The 17825-nt window shown below is 37.5% G+C and overlaps 1 protein-coding gene across 1 annotated transcript in view; it reads right to left on the bottom strand.

Moving 5' to 3' along the window:
• Positions 1–13401: 13401 nt before the first annotated feature.
• The window catches only part of LOC100668509 (putative serine protease K12H4.7), a 39202-nt gene continuing 34778 nt past the window's right edge, over positions 13402–17825 (bottom strand). The window contains exon 9 of the mRNA XM_064286638.1: positions 13402–13923. Within this exon, the coding sequence (XP_064142708.1) occupies positions 13814–13923 (110 nt within the window). The 3' untranslated portion in view covers positions 13402–13813. The remainder of the gene's footprint in view (positions 13924–17825) is intronic.

Raw genomic sequence — 17825 nt, 5'->3', positions numbered from 1 at the left:
TTAAATTTGTTCGTGTACAATTTTTCATAGCATTCTGTTATGATTCTTTTAATTTCATTTGGGTCTGTTGTGATATCACCCATCACATTTCTTATTCAGGCTATTTGCTTCCTCTCCTGTTTTTGTTTTGTCAGTTTGGCCAATGGTTTATCGATTTTATTGATCTTTTCAAAGAACCAGGCTTTGGTTCTGTTAACTCTTTCAAGTGTTTTTCTATTCTCTGTTTCATTTAATTGTACTCTAATTTTTACTATCTGCTTTGTTCAGGTGCCCAAGGGCTTCTTTTGCTTTTCTCTTTCTATTTGTTTGAGTTTCAGGGTTAATTCTCTGATTTTGGCCCTTTCTTCTTTTTTGATTTGTGCATTTATTGCTGTAACTTGACCTCTGAGGATTGCTTTTGCTGTGTCCCAAAGGTTCTGGTATGATATGTTTTCATTCTCATTTGATTCTATGAATTTCTTTATTCCACCTTAATTTCTTCTATAACCCGGTAGTTTTTGAGCAAGGAAATGGACAAATTTCTAGAAATATACTACCTACTTAAACTAACATAAAATTATATTGAAAATCTGAACAGACCCATAACAAGAGAAGAGATTGAAAATGTAATTTAAAAAAAAAAAAAAACTCCCAACAAAAAGCCCTGGCCCAGATGCTTTCCCTGCTGAATCCTGCCAACCATTCAGAAAAAAGCTTATGCCAGTACTATGCAAACTATTTCAGAATATAGGAAAGGAAGACATATATATATATATTATTGTACTTTAGCTGAAGGTTTACAGAACAAACTAGTTTCTCATCAAACCATCATTACACACATTGTTGTATGACATTGGTTAACAACCCCACGACATATCAACACTCTCCCTTCTCAACACTGGATTTCCTATTACTGGCTTCTCTGTTCCTTCCTTCCTTTCAGTTCCTGCCCCAGGGCAGGTGCACCCCTTTAGTCTTGTTTTGTTCCATACACCTGTTCAATCTTTGGCTGAAGGGTGAATCTCAGGAGTAACCTCATTACTGAGCTGAAAGTGTGTCTGAGGGCCATACTCCCAGGGTTTCTCCAGTCTCTGTCAGGTCAGGAAGTCTGGTCTTTCTTTCTGAGTTAGAATTTTATTCTACATTTTTCTCCAGCTCTGACCGGGACCCTTCATTGTGATCCTTATCAAAGCAGTCAGTGGTGGTAGCTGGGCACCATCTAGTTGTACCAGACTCAGTCTGTTGGAGGCCATGGTAGATGTGGTCCATTAGTCCTATGGACTAATTTTGCCCTTGTGTCTTTTTAGTCGCTTTATTCTTCCTTGCCCTCTAAGGGGTGAGACCAGTGGAGTATTATAAATGGTTGCTCTCAGGCTTTTAAGACCCCAGTTGATACTCAACAAAGTAGAATGTAGAATATTTTCTTTAAAAAAACTATGTTATGCCAATTGAGCTAGATGTTCCCTGAGACCATGGTCCCCACAGCCCTCAGCCTAGCAATTCAGCCCCTCAGGGAGTTTGGATGTGTGTATAGAGCTACCATGAACTTGCCTTGTACAGGTTGTTCTGGCATCCCTAGTATTCTGTACTGAGGAAGATATACTTCTGAGTTAATTCTATGAACCCAGCTTAACCCTGTTACCAAAACCAGGTGAAGACACCATAAAAAAAGAAAATTACAGATCAATATCTCCCATGAATATAAAGGCAAAAATTCTCAGAAAAATTCAAGGCATAGGAATTCAGCATCATATTAAAAAAAATACACCATAGCCAAGCAGGATTCATACCAGGTATGCAAGGATGGGTCAACAATAGAAAATCAATCAAGGTAATCCACTGCATAAATTAAAGAATCATGTAATCATCTCAATCAATGCAGAAACGGCATTTGACAAGGTCCAAAACCTATTCTTGATAAAACCTCTCAAAAAAATAGGTGTAGGAGGCGGCAGAACCAAGATGGCGGAATAAACAGACAATTCGGTGAGCCCTCTTTACAACAAAGACCTGAAAAAACAAGAGAAACGAGTATATTTGTGACAAGCTGGGAGCCCTGAGCATCAAAGGCAAGCTTAGACAACAAACTGAGGGGTAGGGGGAGGAAAAGACAGTTCATGAGTGGAGAGAAATTACCAGACCTGAATCGCAGGGAGCCCTCAGGCACCACACCTGGAGTGGTGGTGGTGGTGGCCGCGGCAGCAGCGGGCTAGAACTAGCAGTTGGCCGCAGTTTCCTCAGGGAGAAGCAGCAGCCACACAACCTACTCACACCTCTGGAACCTGAGGAGAACGGTGCTCTCGGCAAAAGCTAAGTACTTGGGTATATTTTACTGTCCCCCCCTCAAGCCAGCTTCAGAGGCTGAATTCCTGGGCCTGAGATAGATCCTGGTGATCACCTAGAGCCATCTTACTGGCCTTGGGGAAGGAAAAAAATTGCAGTTGGGGGGAAAAGATAATTTGCTAGCTCCATTAATCAGGGGAGCTCAGGACAGAAGTGGCTCCTGTCCAGGCATAAACCGTACGTGGACTTTGAGCACCTTTTCCTTCTGCATGGACCTGTGTGGGCCTATTCTGGGAAAATAGGCCCTTGTTGGCAAACTCCAACCATTTCAGCTGTGCGGTGGAGAGGTGGGCGTTTGATGTATGACATTGCTTTGCGTATTAAACAAGGTCTTCACCTACCCACATCAAGGACCGAAGGACTGGTAGCTCCACTCAGGTCACCCAGCCACCCGCGACAGGGGTCCAAAGATAACTGGTACCTCCCAGTCCTTACAACCAAAAACTTTGGGTGCCCATGGTCCCTCTGCAGAACCCACCCACCAGCATGCTCTAGGGAACAGAGATGCATTTTCCTCACAGGCGCTTGGGGGTCGGTTCTTAGCCCACTGCCTTGTTCAGAGCGTGACCCCCTGCTGCAGTCAAATACTGGTATATACGCCAATCACCCCTGCCCCTCTAAGACTGTAGGACAGAGCCTGTATCACACACTTGATGATCAGCTACCTGGAAACCTGAGCTCAATCCATACAAGAAAACTGAATGGACTCCTAGACTGATATACCTGATAACAGCTCTAGCTAGTTGGGGACAGGACAGAAGAGCTGCAAAGGTGAAAATAATCAAGCTAGATCACCCAAGCAACCCATAGGGGTATACCAAAACAAAACAAAGCAACAAGCTATGACACTGTAAGCAAGCGTAAAGTAATACAATAACTTATTGATGGCTCGGACACAACAGTCAAAATAGGACATATTAAAGATCAGGGTACAAATAAATTAAATAGAAATTATAAAAACTATAGAAAGAATCAACAAAACCAGAAGTCAGCTCTTTGAAAGGATCAATAAAACAGACCAGCCACTAGCTAGACTGACAATAAAATAAAATAAAACTAGATGAGACAACCACATTAAGAAACAAAACTGGAGACATTGCATCTGATCCAACTGAGTAAAGAGGATCGTTACAAATTACTATGAAAAACTGTACTCCAGGAAATTTGAAAACCTAAATAAAATAGACAATTCCTACAAACAGACTACCTACCTAAACTTACACAAAAAGAAGTAAAAATCTAAATAGGCCCATTACAAAAGAAGAGATTGAAGATGTCATTAAAAAAAAAAAAAAAACCTGCCACAAACAAACAATAAAAGAAAAAAAAAAAAACAAAAAAACGCAGGGCCAGATGGTTACACTGGGGAATTCCCCAGTGCCGTTGAGTCGATTTCGACTCATAGCGACCCTATAGGACAGAGTAGAACTGCCCCATAGAGTTTCCAAGGAGTGCCTGGCGGATTCAAACTGACGACTCTTTGGTTAGCAGCTGTAGCAGTTAACCACTATGCCTCTAGGGCTTCTGAGCTGACACCAGTTCTACTCAAATTCTTAAAAAAAAATATAGACTAGGAAGAAAGATTCCCTAACTCTTTCTATGAAGCCAGCATAACCCTGATTCCTAAACCAGGCAAGGCATCACAAAAAAAGAAAATTACAGACTACTATCTGGAATCAATTTGATGGCAATGGGTCTGTTTTGGTTGTATCCCTCATGATCGTAAAACCAAAAAAACCAAATCCTGTGACTTCAAGTAGATTCCGACTCATAGTGACCCTATAGGACGGAGCAGAACTGCCCCATAGAGTTCCCAAGGAGCGCCTGGTGGATTTGAACTACCGACCCTTTGGCTAGCAGCTGTAGCACTTCGCCACTACACCACCAGGGTTTCCCTCACGATCACAGAAGCAAAAATATCAACAAAACTCTAGCCAACATAATTCAGGAAATTATAAAAAAAAAAAAAAATCATACACCATGACAAAGTGGGATTCATACCAGGACTGCAAGAGTTGTTCAACATTATAAAATTGATCAGTACAATCCACCACATAAATAAAACAAAGAAAAAAAAAGCATATGATCATATCAATTGACATAGAAAACACACTTGGTAAAATTCAACACCTTTCCTGAAATAAACTCTCAGCAAAACAGAAGGGAAATTACTAAACATGACCAAGGGCATATACCTAGGAATTAACCGAACCAGGTGCATACAAGTTTTATACAATGTAAATTATAAAACAAAACAAAAGAAAAAAAACCTACTACAAGAGACTGAAAGAGGCCAACATAAATGGAAGGACATTTCATGCTGATGGATTGGAAGGCCTAAGAGACCTACAGGTACGATGCAATCCAGATGCAAAACCCAACAACGTTCTTTACTGAAATGAAAGGAAAACAAACAAAAAACTAATGACCAACTTCACATGGAAAGAAAAGAAACCACAGATACTTAAAGTAATATTGAAGAAGAAGAAAACAGAAGAGCTCATATGCCACAATATCAAAACACACTATACAACCTCTGTAATCAAAATAGCCTTGTGTTAGGTAACAGGGTTACGCTGGCTTCATAGAAAAAGTTAGGGATTGGTCCTTCCTCTGCTAGGTTTTAGAAGAGTTTGAAGAGAATCGTTGTCAGTTCTTCTCTGAATGTTTGATAGAATTCCGTAAGGTAGCTATTTGTTCTGTTTTTTTGTTGTTGTTATTGTTGACAGTTTTTTTTATGGCATCTTCAGTCTCTTATTCTGTAATAAATCTGTTTAGATTTTCTACCTTAGTTTGTTGTAAGTACAGGCAGGTGGTGTATATCTAGAAATTTTTCCATTTTGTTTAGAGGTTTTCAAATTTGCGGGAGTACACTTTTTCATAGTAATCTGTAATGATCAACTTTATCTCAGTTAGATCAGTTATAATGTTTCCAGCTTCATTTATTAATTTGGTTATCTGCCTCTTCTTGTTTTTTTTCTTTTGTCAGTCTACCTAGTGTTTTGTCTATTTTATTGATTTTTTCAAACAACCACCTTTTGGTTTTGTTGATTCTTTCTGTTGTTTTTATTATTGTTTATTTCTGCCCCAATCTTTATAATTTCCTTTTTTCTGGTAGTTTTCCTTTTTCTATTTTTTCAAGTTTTTGACTTTGAATCTTTCTTTTTTAATGTAGGCATTTATTGCTATGAGTTTCCCCTGGGAATTGTTTTTGCTGTGTCCCAAAGGTTTTGATATGCTCTGTTTTCATTTTATTCTAAGATTTTTTTTTTTAACTTTCACTCTTGATTTTTCTACAACCAAAGAGTGTGTTGCTTAGTTTCCATGTATTTATATTTATATTTTTTCCTAAATTTTCCTACTGTTGATTTTTAGCTTCATACCATTATGGTATGAGAAGATTCTTTGGACGCTTTCAATCTTTTTAAATTTGTTGACACTTGCATTGTGTCCTAACATACAGTCTTTTCAGGAAAATGATCCTTGTGCACTAGAGGAAAATGTAGATTGTTCTGCTGATTGATGGAGTGTTCCACATGTGTTCATTAGGTCTAAATGACTTACAGTTTTATTTAAGATCACAATGCTCTTAGTGATTTTCCTTTTAGATTTTCCATCTAGAATTGAAAACAGCAAGTTGAATTTCCCAGCAATTATGGTGGAGTTGCCTTTTTTTTTTCCTTTCATATTATCAGTATTTCTTTATGTATTTTGGAGCATTGCTGTTAAATGCCTAAATTTTTATAGTTGTTATGTATTCTCCCCGGGTTGCTTCTTTTATTATTATGTAATTGTCCTTCCTTATATCTTGTAATAGATTGTTTTAAAGTCTATTTTATCCTTATGTTTACTGGTTGCATGGAATTTTTTTCTATTCTTTTATTTTCAGTCTGTGTCCTCATGTCTACGGTGTTTTTTTGAGATAGCAAAAGGATGGATCATGTCTTTTTTTTTTTTTTTTAATTCATTTTACCACTCTCTGCCTTTTGCATGGGGAGTTTAGACAATTTACACTGAAGGAAAATTTTCATTTAAACCAAGCATCTACTTCATTCTTTTCATTATTTGTTTTTTGAGTGTTTCATATCTCCTTTGTCTTTTTATTATCATTTTTCATATTTGTATTTGGCTACTGTCTTGTGTTAAGCCTTCTTAATTTTTTCCTTCTTTTCTTCTGTGTATTTTTCTAGGTAATTTTTTTAGTAGTTACCACACATACTATGTAACACAACTTGCAATTAAAACACATTTAACATACAAACAGCAGATAACATAAACCTTAACGTATTAAACCTATTCCTGATTCACTCATTCCTCCCACATTTCTGTAGGTGATTCTCCACATTAACATCATTCTACCTCCTATATCCAATAGGATACTTTGTTTTTATTTCTTTTGACCTTGATGTTGTTTTTATTTGGTATTAAATTGTTGAATTTATTCCCTGAAAATGTGTATTTAGTCCTTATATTGCCCTTGTTATTACATTTGGGAGATCTCACTCTCTCTCTCTTATTTATTTGCTTCCATGTATAGATATGAGTAGTTGTTTAATGTCCTTGCCTTTCTATTTGGAGAATTCCTTGAGTAATACTTGCACAGCTGGTCTGGTACTGGCAAATTCTCAAAGCTTCTTTTTTTGGGGAATGTCTTGACTTCCCGTTCGTTGTTGAATGACAACTTTGCTGGGTAAAGAATTATTGCTTGGCAATTCTTTTTGTTCAATATTTTATATAAGTTGCTCCATTGTCTTTTAGCCTCTAGAATTTCTTGATAATAATCTGCACTGATTATTATAATGCTCCCACAGTTTGTAATATTCTGTTTTTCTCATTTGATTTCAGAATTCTCTTGTCTTTTTTTTTTTGAGGGGGGAGAATTTTCTTAGGATGTAGAGTGTGGTTGACCTTTTTGTATTTCCTCTATTTGGAGTGCATGTAGCTTCCTGTATATAGGCTTGGTTCTCTCTGTAGGTCTGGGAAATTCTCTGATTATCTCTTTGGAAATTCTTTCAATGCCTTTATTATTGTCATGGTGCTGTGGAATTCCATAATTCTAATATTAGATTTTTTGATTGAATCCCATATTTCAGTGTGGTTTTATTTGCTTTTCTTTTCTCTGGAGACTTGATAAGTTCATTTATTCTATCACTTATTTCACGTGTTCTATCTTCTGTTTCTTCAACTCTATTGAGTGTTTCTCTTGGATTTTTTAATTAAATTGCTTTATTCATAAGTTCAAGTACTTTTCTTGGTTATTTTATTTCTTTATTTTTTTGATGTTTTGAATTTCCTCATAAAGTTTCTCATTTTCGTGCTCCATTTGTTCCCTGTTCTCCATTACTTTGCTTTCTGTTATTTAATTTATTTATATATTTTTTCTTTAACCATATGTAGCCTTATTGCCTAGACGTTCTCTATATTTTCCATTAACCTGTTCTCCATAAGAGAAATTTCCTTTTCTTGTTTTCCTTTTTTTTTTGGTCTTTCTTCTCTTGTGATTTTTTTTTGTGTTTTACTTTTTTTTGAAGTTGGGACTTTTTGGGTTTTTTTCTGTTTGTTTAATAGTTTAAATTCTAAGTTTTCTGATATTTGAGTGAATTATGCTTTTTATATATAGGTACACCCTCTTTTCGTATCAATCACTAGAGGCATGCTTATACTTTGTTTTTTTAGTGCTGAGTCAGTTTTTGGTGCTTAAATTTCTGGGTGATTATTCTAGCTGTCTCACCGTGAAGTGGCTTAGTTTTCTGGTGTGTTAGCTTCCTTTCTCCTCTGAGGTTTTGGCTATGGCCCTTAGAGTACACTTCGGGTTGGTTTCCTTTACTGCTTTATGTGGAATTTGGGATGGCTTGGCCTCTGCAGCTCAATGGATATGCAAGGGTTTTTCTCCCTGGCCTTAGACTCTGATGTTAGTGGTTGGGCTCCACTTTCAGTAGCTAAAGGAGAAAAGGTTGAATTTGTCAAGGATTTCATTTTACTTGAATCCTCAATCAATAGCCATGGAAGCAGCAATCAAGAAATCAAAAGATGCATTGCATTGGGCAAATGTGCTGCAAAGGACCTCTTTAAAGTGTTGAAAAGCAAAAATGTCACCTTGAAGACTAACGTGTGCCTGACCTAAGCCGTGGTATTTTCAATCACATCATATGCATGTGAAAATTGAACAATGAATAAGGAAGACTGAAGAAGAATTGATGCCTTTGAATTGTGGTGTTAGAGAAGAATATTGAACATATCATGGACTGCCAAAAGAATGAACAAATCTGTCTTAGAAGAAGTACAACCAGAATGCTGCTTAGAAGCAAGGATGGCGAGACTGCATCTTACATACTTTGGATATGTTGTCAGGAGGGATCAGTTCCTGGAGAAGGACATCATGCTTGGCAAAGTACAGGGTCAGCAGAAAAGAGGAAGACCCTCAACGAGGTGGATTGACACAGTGGTGCAACAATGAGCTCAAGCATAACAATGATTGTAAGGATGATGCAGGACGGGGCAGTGTTTCATTCTGTTGTGCACAGGGTCTCTATGAGTTGGAATTGACTCAACGGCACCTAACAACAACAACAAAGGTGGGGAGTGCTTAATGTTTTTCCCTCATGGGAGCCCCTGATCAGGCTCTCTCTCAGAATACCGCTAAGGGCAAGGAGTCTGTTGTTTCATTCTGTGTTGCCAGTCTGAAGTATTTTTCTGCCCTGGCGGGAGGCTGGAGCGTGCATCTTTTCAGTATTTCTAGATCATAGAGCCTGTATGTTTCAGGCCCTTGCAAGATCCTAAAGCATTCTTTCACAGCTCCTCAGTCTCCCTTTGTACCCTCCCAAGTGCACAGCACATGGAATCCCAAGCCAATTTGTGCTGCCTTAAAAAATGGGCTACAAGTTACCTCTCATCCTATGTCTTTGTTTGGAGTGTTGCCTGTCCTTGTTCCGAATGGATGTGACATGCCAAGTCTTCTAGGTGTCTGTAGACAGAATATCTGAGCTTTCTGTGCCACTCCCACTCTTCCTCTCCCCTGTTTCAGGACTCACCTTGACTCTCTGAAAACTCAGCTGCCATCCAGAGTTATTAGATCTCTGTTTGTGCTTGTTATTATTCGTTGTTTAGTTGGTTAGTTGCTGGGGGATAAATAGGAGCAGCTACTTACTTTGACATCTTGCCTCACCTCTGCATGTTTGGTTCTCTTATACATGGGGTGTCAATGAGTCAGAGTTGATTCAATGGCAACTAACAAAAACAGCTTTCAGGTAACCTATGAAATCTTGGAAGGGATAATTAAACCAAGGAAGCTTGAAGCTACCAGAAGCTGAAGAGGCAAGCGAGGATTCACCCTTAGAGATTTCAGGGGAGATGGGCCCTGCTGGTATTTTGATTTCAGACTGGTGGCACATAGAATTTCAGAGAACAGATTTCTGTTGTTTTAAGTCACCCAGTTTGTGTTAATTTGTTACAGAAGACTTAGGAATCTAATACAACCACTAAATTATTTATTGCACTAAATAAACCACTGAGTGGTAGAATTCTCACCTTCCACGTGAAAGACCTTCATTCTATTTCCGACCAAGGCACCTCATGTGCACCAACCACCTGCCTGTCAGTGGAGGCTTGTGTTTTGCTATGATGCTGAACAGGCTTCAGAGGAACATCCAGACAACGCATTAGGAAGAAAGGCCTTGTAATCTACTTCCGAAAATCAGCCAGTGTAAACCCTATGGATGACAATGGTCCAATCCAGAAACAATCATGGGCATGGTATAGGATCAGCCAGTTTTCATTTCACTGGCATCTACATTTATCTCAGACTTTGTGAAGTTAGTCATGGAACCCAGGTCAAAAGTAAATGAACCAAAAAAGGACAAAAATTTTGTGGTCCAAACGCTGAGCTACATATAAGGCAAATCGGTTTGTTATTTGTAAGTTGTATAATAATGATATTTCATGTGCTCCATTGAATTTCCGTGTAATGAGAGGCTTTTATAAATACATATCTAGGAATAAAATTTCCTAGAAATAGGCCAGGTCTATATCTTCAAGCAAATTAAACATAACACAAAACAGTTAAATATTAAGATATTAAATTTTGTTATTTATTTATTCACTTAATGTATATATTGTAAGCTGTATGTGATAAGAGATTTTCTAAGTAACTAATACCATTTGCTACTAAGTGTGAGTTAAGTAAATTTTAGCACATATACATAGGAAAAAAGATCACTGGCTCTTCTTAACTTTCTCTGCAAATCGTGGTACTTACTACCTCTTAAATTTCTCTACAAATTTAAGAGATAAGAAGTACAAGACTGGCTGCTAACCAAAAGATCATTTGTTTAAACTCACAGGACACTCCACAAGAGATAGATGTAGCAGCCTGCTTCCATAAAGACTACACCCTTGGAAATCTTATGGAGATGTTCTACTCTGTTCTACTGAGTAGCTGTTGAGTTGGAATTGACTCAACGGCCATGAGTTTGAGTACTGAGATATATTTTAACTCTTTCAAGCACAGATTTTCTTTTAGTACTGTTTGCCCTGAGAAGGTTAAGTAAAGAAAAAGGAATTTTTGTTTCAAATAAGAACAAATAAGAGCTTATTGGAAAAGTGTCATCTAAGTCTCAATGGAACTGGCTTAATATTATAAAGAATATGGAAATACTTTGCCTCTGGTAAGTCATGTGCAATATTTGTGTACCAGACATTTGAAGAAATTCAATGCTTAAAAGATAGCTAATGCTGCCATTTAAATCTCCATTGTGGTTTGATCAAACTGAAAGTGATGATATTTCTAGGTGATATAGATGATGTAAAGAAAGGGTAAAAACAGCTCAAATTTTGTCAGTTTGGATTCTTCATTAAAATATGCTTAAAATTCAGTATGAAATTCAAATCAAAAAACAGATTTCCAAAAGTTCACCAAATTCTTTTCCTTCTTTTTTATTGTGCTTTATGTGAAAGTTTAAAGCTCAAATTAACATGTAAAGCCTTGAGTTGCAATCTGAAGAATTCTATGGGCAAAATATTGAACGACCCAGGAAGCATCAAATGAAGATGGAAGGAATATACAGAGTAACTGTGCCAACGAGAATTGGTTGATCTTCAAACATTTCAGGAGGAAGCATATGATCAAGAACAAATGGTACGAAGGAAGAAATCAAAGCTTCACCAAAGGCATCGATGACAAACCAGGCTCCAGGAATTGACTAAATACCAATTGAAATATTTCAACAAATGGATGCAACACTGGAATAGCTCACTTGCCCATGTTAAGAAATTTGGAAGACCGTTACATGGCCAACCCTCTGCAAGAGCTCCATGTTTATGCCTATTCTAAAGAAATGTGACCCAATTAAATAAAAAAATTATCTAACATTATCATTAATATCGCACACAAAGAAAATTTTGTTGAAGATTATTTAAAAGCCATTGCAGCAGTGCATCAACAAGAAACTGACAGAATTTCAAGCTGAATTCTGAAGAGGATACGAAACAAAGGATGTCATTGCTAGTGTCAGATGGATCCTGGATGAAAGTTGAGAATACCAGAAAGATGTTTACCTGTGTTTTATTGGCTATGCAAAGGCATTTGACTATGTGGACCATAAAAAATTGTGGATGATATTGTGAAGAATGAAAATTTTGGAACACTTCATTTTGCTCATGAGAAATCTGTACAAAGATCAAGAGGCAGTAGTTTAAACAGAGCAAAGAGATACTGTGTGGTTTAAAATCAGAAAAGGTGTGTGTCAAGGATGTATCACTTTACCACACTTCCTCAGTCTGTATGTTGAGCAAATGATCAGAGAAGCTGGACTATATTAAGAAGAATGGGGCATCAGGATTGGAGGAAGACTCGTTAACAATGTGCCATATGCAGATGACACAACCTTGAAGGACTTGAAGCACTTAGTGATGAAGATCAAAGACCATAGCCTTCAGTATAGACTACACCTCAACATAAAGAAAACAAAAATCCTCACAATTGGACAAATAAGCAGCATCATGAAAAACAGAGAAAATATTGAAGTTGTAAAGAATCTCATTTTACTTGGGTCCATAATCAATGCACATGAAAGCAGCAATCAAGAAATCAAATGACACATTATATTGAGCAAATCTGCTGCAAAAGACCTCTTCAAAATGTTAAAAGGCAACGATGCCACTATAAGGACTAAGGTATGCCTGACCCAAGCCATGGTGTGTCCAGTCACCTCATATGTATTTAAAAACAGGACATTGACTAAGGAAGACCAAAGAAGAAATAACCCCTTTGAATTACGGTGTTGGTGAAAAATATTGAATATACCATGGAGTGCCAAAAAAGGGAACAAATCTGTCCTGGGAGAAGCACAGCCAGAAAGCTTCTTAGAAGCAAGGATGGCAAGATTATGTCTCACATACTTTGGACATGTTATCAGGAGGGATGAGTCCCTGGAGAAGGATATTATGCTTGGTAAAGTAGACAGCCAAGGAAAAAGTGGAAGACCTTCAAAGAGATGGATTGATACAGTGGGTGTAACAATGTGCTCAAGGATAACAATGACTGTGAGGATGGTGCAGGTCCAGGCAGTGTTTCCTGCTGCTGTATCTAGGGTCTCTATAAGTCAAAACAGGCTTGATGGCATCTAACAATAACAGCTAGAAGAAGGAACAAATCTCTCTTGGAAGAAGTACAGCCAGAATGATCCTTAGAAACAAGGATGGCAAAACTTTGTTTCATGTATTTTGGACATGTTGTCAGAAGAGACCAGTTCCCGGAGAAGGACATCATGCTTGGTAAAGTAGAGGGTCAGTGAAAAAGAGGAAGATCCAGAATAAAGTGGATTGATACAGTGCCTGCAAAAATAAGCTTAAACAAAATAACAATTGTGTGGATGGCACAAGATCCGGGAATATTATGTTCTCTCTTACATAAATAAGGTTGCTCTGGGTTGGAACCGACTCGACAGCACTTACCAAGATCAGGCACATGAGTTGGAACTGACTAGGAAACATGCAACAAAAACAAGAATTTCATTTTTTAACTAATTCTCTCATATTGCACCTGTTCTTAAATTTTTCTTAACAAAAACAAGGACTCATTACTTGGCAAAGCATTCTTCCTATTTATTTATTAATGTGTACATAATCAAAACCCATTTATACTCATGTTTCATGAATGGCACTTACTGAAAAGAATGAGAATTCATGAAATAGAGAATGTTCTGGAAAACTGGCATGTAAAGCTTCAGTCCCAATATCCACAAACTATCTGGTTGCACTTTGTCCTCCAGAGTAATTAATTTCTTGTGATTGGAGATGGTCTGCTGCTTCTCAAGGCCAGCAAGGAACGTAGGACAAGATGGCCTTTCATGAAAACAAAACTTACTTAAATCTTACACAGAAGAATTACACTTTTGAGTCTGCTCTAATTTCACCCTTTAAGGTGGTTTTACATTTGAGCAATACCATGTGAAGCCAGATTTTGTATTCTGTTGCATTGATATTTCAGAGAGATTTATTCCCTTAGCCATTTTTTTAGGATCTGGAAGATTTTTTCTCGTGCTTGCTTTAGCTCAGCTGAATCAGTATCCTGTGGTTGTAACATGTCGTCACAGAATGTTTGCCCTAAAAAGAGAAAAGGGAAAGGTCAACGTATTTACATACCAAGTATCCAAAGACCAGATGTGCTTAACCACTGGCTGCACATTAGAACCACCTGAAACACTGTTCAAAAAACGTAATGTCTGAGCCTCATTTGCAGAGATTCTGATTCAGTTCATCTGGAGTGGGGCTGACTATATGTAATTTTCAAAAGTTGGAAAAATTGTGATTAAAATGTGCAGGCATGATTAAGTATGAGAATTAGTTTACCGACACATTGGGCTTTGAATCAAATAAGTACACTTCTTTGTACATTGAATTTGGTTAAACCAGATATTTATTAAAGTGAGTTACTGTTTGCTCCTTGGGAATCCTTCTGTGCTACAGACTAATGGACATTTCAAAGAATGACCAACCTGGTAGATTTAGGGAATAATGTTTTAAGTTTCCTTTTTACTCAAACCTAGTGTGGTATAACTTAAGTTTCATCTGAGGGGGTTACAATATGTGAATCTCAGTGAGTCCATTTTAGAAAGTTTTCCCAGTGGTCTACTTGAGTCTCACTGTAATATCTCCAAGAACCAACTGTTCAATTTTCAGAAATTCTGCAAGCTGGGTGTTGAACTGTGAGCTGAAATTGGCCTTGATTGGACTATTTACACCGTGGATACCAGCAGATACTATAAATCACGACTTTTTTTTCCTTATGGAAAGTGAATCACATAACATGAGATTAAGATCAAATGAATGAAATTTGTGGGGATTTAAATATTTGTCAACCCCTTAAGTTTACAGATGTGGACATGAGCCCCAAAGAGTTTAAGTGACTTTATAAGAAAATTGCAGGTTGAACTAAGAATTGAACGCCGCACACCAGAGCATCCATCACACTATTGTTTGTTGCAAATGCTGTCAAATGTAAGCTCAGGATTTTACAAATAATCATCCATCCAAATGAAAAAACAAAACAAAATTAAATAAAACAATTGCCGTAGAGTCTATTCTGACTCACGTAGACCCTGTATGTATCGAGTAGAACCATGCTCCTTGGGGTTTTCAATAGCTGTGATCTTTAGAAAGTAGATCACCAGGTCTTTCTTTCAAGGCACCACCAACCTTTCAGTTAGTAGTTGAGAGCTTAACCATTTGAGCCATGAAGGGATCCAAGCATCCATTCACACTGTATTACATTAGGGGCACCATGCATTTGCTGCTATATTAAAAAAAAAAATAAGACTGAGTCAATTCTGACTCATAGCTACACGTTAGGACAGAGTAGAGCTGCCCCATAGAGTTTCCAAGGCTATAATCTTTGCAGAAGCAGACTGACACATCTTTTTCATGGAGCTACTGGTGGGTTTGAGTATTGACCTTTAGGTTAGCAGCCAAGCTCTTAACCATTGCACCACCAGGGCTCCTTATCTGCTGTGAAGAATCTAAAATTACGTAATAACTATGGCACAAGCAGACAATGGAGGACTATTAAGCCATTAAAAAAGAATGAAAAAGACTTCAATGTACTGAAATGGAAAGATCTCCAGTGTTTACTGGAAGAGGAACAAGCAAAGTGTAGGACAGTGTATATGATATGCTACCTTTTGTTTGCAAAGAAAGAAATAAGAATATACAAGATTGTATTTGCAAAGAAGGAAATACTGAAAAAATGAACAAGGAAGTAATAAAGATAGCTCCCTAAAAGGCTAAGAGGGAACAAGAGTACGAAGGGTAAGATTTCCCTGTGTGAGAAAGACCTCGACAACTGACAGCTGGTAACAAACCACAGTGTTCCCTATAAACACAAACAGTTTCACTGAATTTCAACTTCAGATGAGGTCACAGCATGACTGTGATGAGAGAAAGCCCAAATAAGTTCACCCTGTAATCATCTCTGAACATAGAAAAAAAAAAAAAATATTCTTCAACCACAAGGAGTCACTAGGTGGTGCAAACCACTAAGTGCTCAGCTACAAACTGAAAGTCTCCTGGTTGGAATCCACCCAGGGATGCCTTGGAAGAAGGACTTGATGACCTACTTCCAGAAGATCGCAGAAATTGAAAACCATATGGAGCACAGCTGTATTCTGAAACACATGGGGTCTCCATTAGTCAGAGTAGAAACTTGCCATGATTGTGCAACCACAAACATATTAAAACATTTTCTGCAGGCTAACATGAGTAACTGCTGCTTTTCAACGGTGACAACTCCAGTCCTACTTTGTTCCTCCCGCCTCCTAAATAAAAACTATTAAGATTCTTAATCACTGAATTGTCCTCACTTTCTCACAGCATTTAATTTTGACCAATGGCCAAATTTGAACATAAAAAAATACCATAGTATAAAATGATAGTTCTGACACGTACTGAAATTATAAATATTAAAAAATACAAAATGAAATTCATAAAAGAAAAAGCAGGTGTTAGTATCATCTTGATTTTATTATTACGTAATACAATGCGTTAAAAAACTGTATTTTCAATGGGCACAAAAAAATAATTGAATGCAAGGCCAATTAGATATGGGATAAGAAAGAGACATGGAAATGGAAGCTAAGTAGAAAAGGCATATTTATCTTCAAAATTTAATTCAGGGCTTGAAATTATTCTCTAGTTAGAGATAACTTCTTTTTTTCAGTCAATATGAACAATCTGAAGATAAGACTTTGACCTCTTTAACAGGTTCTATTAACTTCATATTTATAATGCGGTGAGTCACATTTTTCTTTAGCACATAGTCTCTGAACATCAACCATATACTAGGCACTGTGGATTCAAAGATGAATATGATCCTGGCCCAGCTACTAAGGAGTTTGCTTCCTGGAGGGTGAATACTAAATGTTTCCTTCTCTTTCTCAGTTCTGTTTAGACATCTCTGACCCAGGAAAGCTTTCTGTGCGGCTAGCTGATGAACGTCTGTCTCCCATGTATGACTAGCAGCTCCTGAGGGCAGGGGCTACGCACACCCTTATAGCCCTAATATCCAGCACAACATCTGACACAGGTAGACCCTTCATAAATATTTTTAAATGAATGAATTTGAGCACTCATTCTTCCTAAATTCCCACAAAAAAGAAGGATTTGCAAAGGTTTTCTCAGGTTTTAAAGGTCTTTTTGAAAACATAAGAACTTATATCTCCAAGTAACTTGAGAGGCATGCGGCATGCTGGTTAAGGACGGTGACTTCCAGTGAGACCCCTTGGCCTTGAGTTCTGGTTCTATTACTCATTACCCTGTGAGTCTTAGGCCAGTTGACAATATCCACATACCTACAAGGAAGATAGTTAATAGGACCATTATTAAAATTTATGCACCAACCATTAAGGTCAAAGAAACTGAAGATTTTTGTCAATGTCTGCAGTCTGAAATTGATTGAACATGCAGTCAGGATGCACTGATAATTAATAGTGATTGGAATGCAAAAGTTGGAAACAAAGAAGAAGTATCTGTAGTAGGAAAACAAGGTCTTCCTTGTAGGGGTAGGGATATTATCCTATCACTGACAGTGTTGTACTTCAGTTGCTCTTCAGGGCAGGTCTTGAAATGTTCTTTTTGATAATAAATGCAATGCCATTCCTCTTCAAATTGTCATTCCTGGCACAGTATATCATATGATTGTTTGATTTAAAATGGCCAATACCAGTCCATTTCAGCTCATTAATTTCCAGGACTAGTGATGTTTATGCATTCCATTTCCTTTCTGATGATTTCCAATTTCCCTAGGTTCATACTTCATGCATTCCATGTTCCAATTCTTAATGGATGTTTGCTGCTGTTTCTTCCCATTTTGAGTTGTGCCACTTCAGCAAATAAAGGTCCCGAAAGCTTGACTCCATCCATGTCATTAAGTTCGAGTGTACTTTGAAGAGGGAGCTTTTCCCCAGTTATCTTTTGAGTCCTTCCAAAGAGCTCATCTTCTGGCACTTTATCGG

This window comes from Loxodonta africana, chromosome 6 (genome assembly GCF_030014295.1).
Source record: "Loxodonta africana isolate mLoxAfr1 chromosome 6, mLoxAfr1.hap2, whole genome shotgun sequence".
Classification (NCBI taxonomy): domain Eukaryota; kingdom Metazoa; phylum Chordata; class Mammalia; order Proboscidea; family Elephantidae; genus Loxodonta; species Loxodonta africana.
The sequence above is the reverse complement of the archived record's forward strand: the minus strand, read 5'-3'. Positions and strand labels throughout refer to the sequence as shown.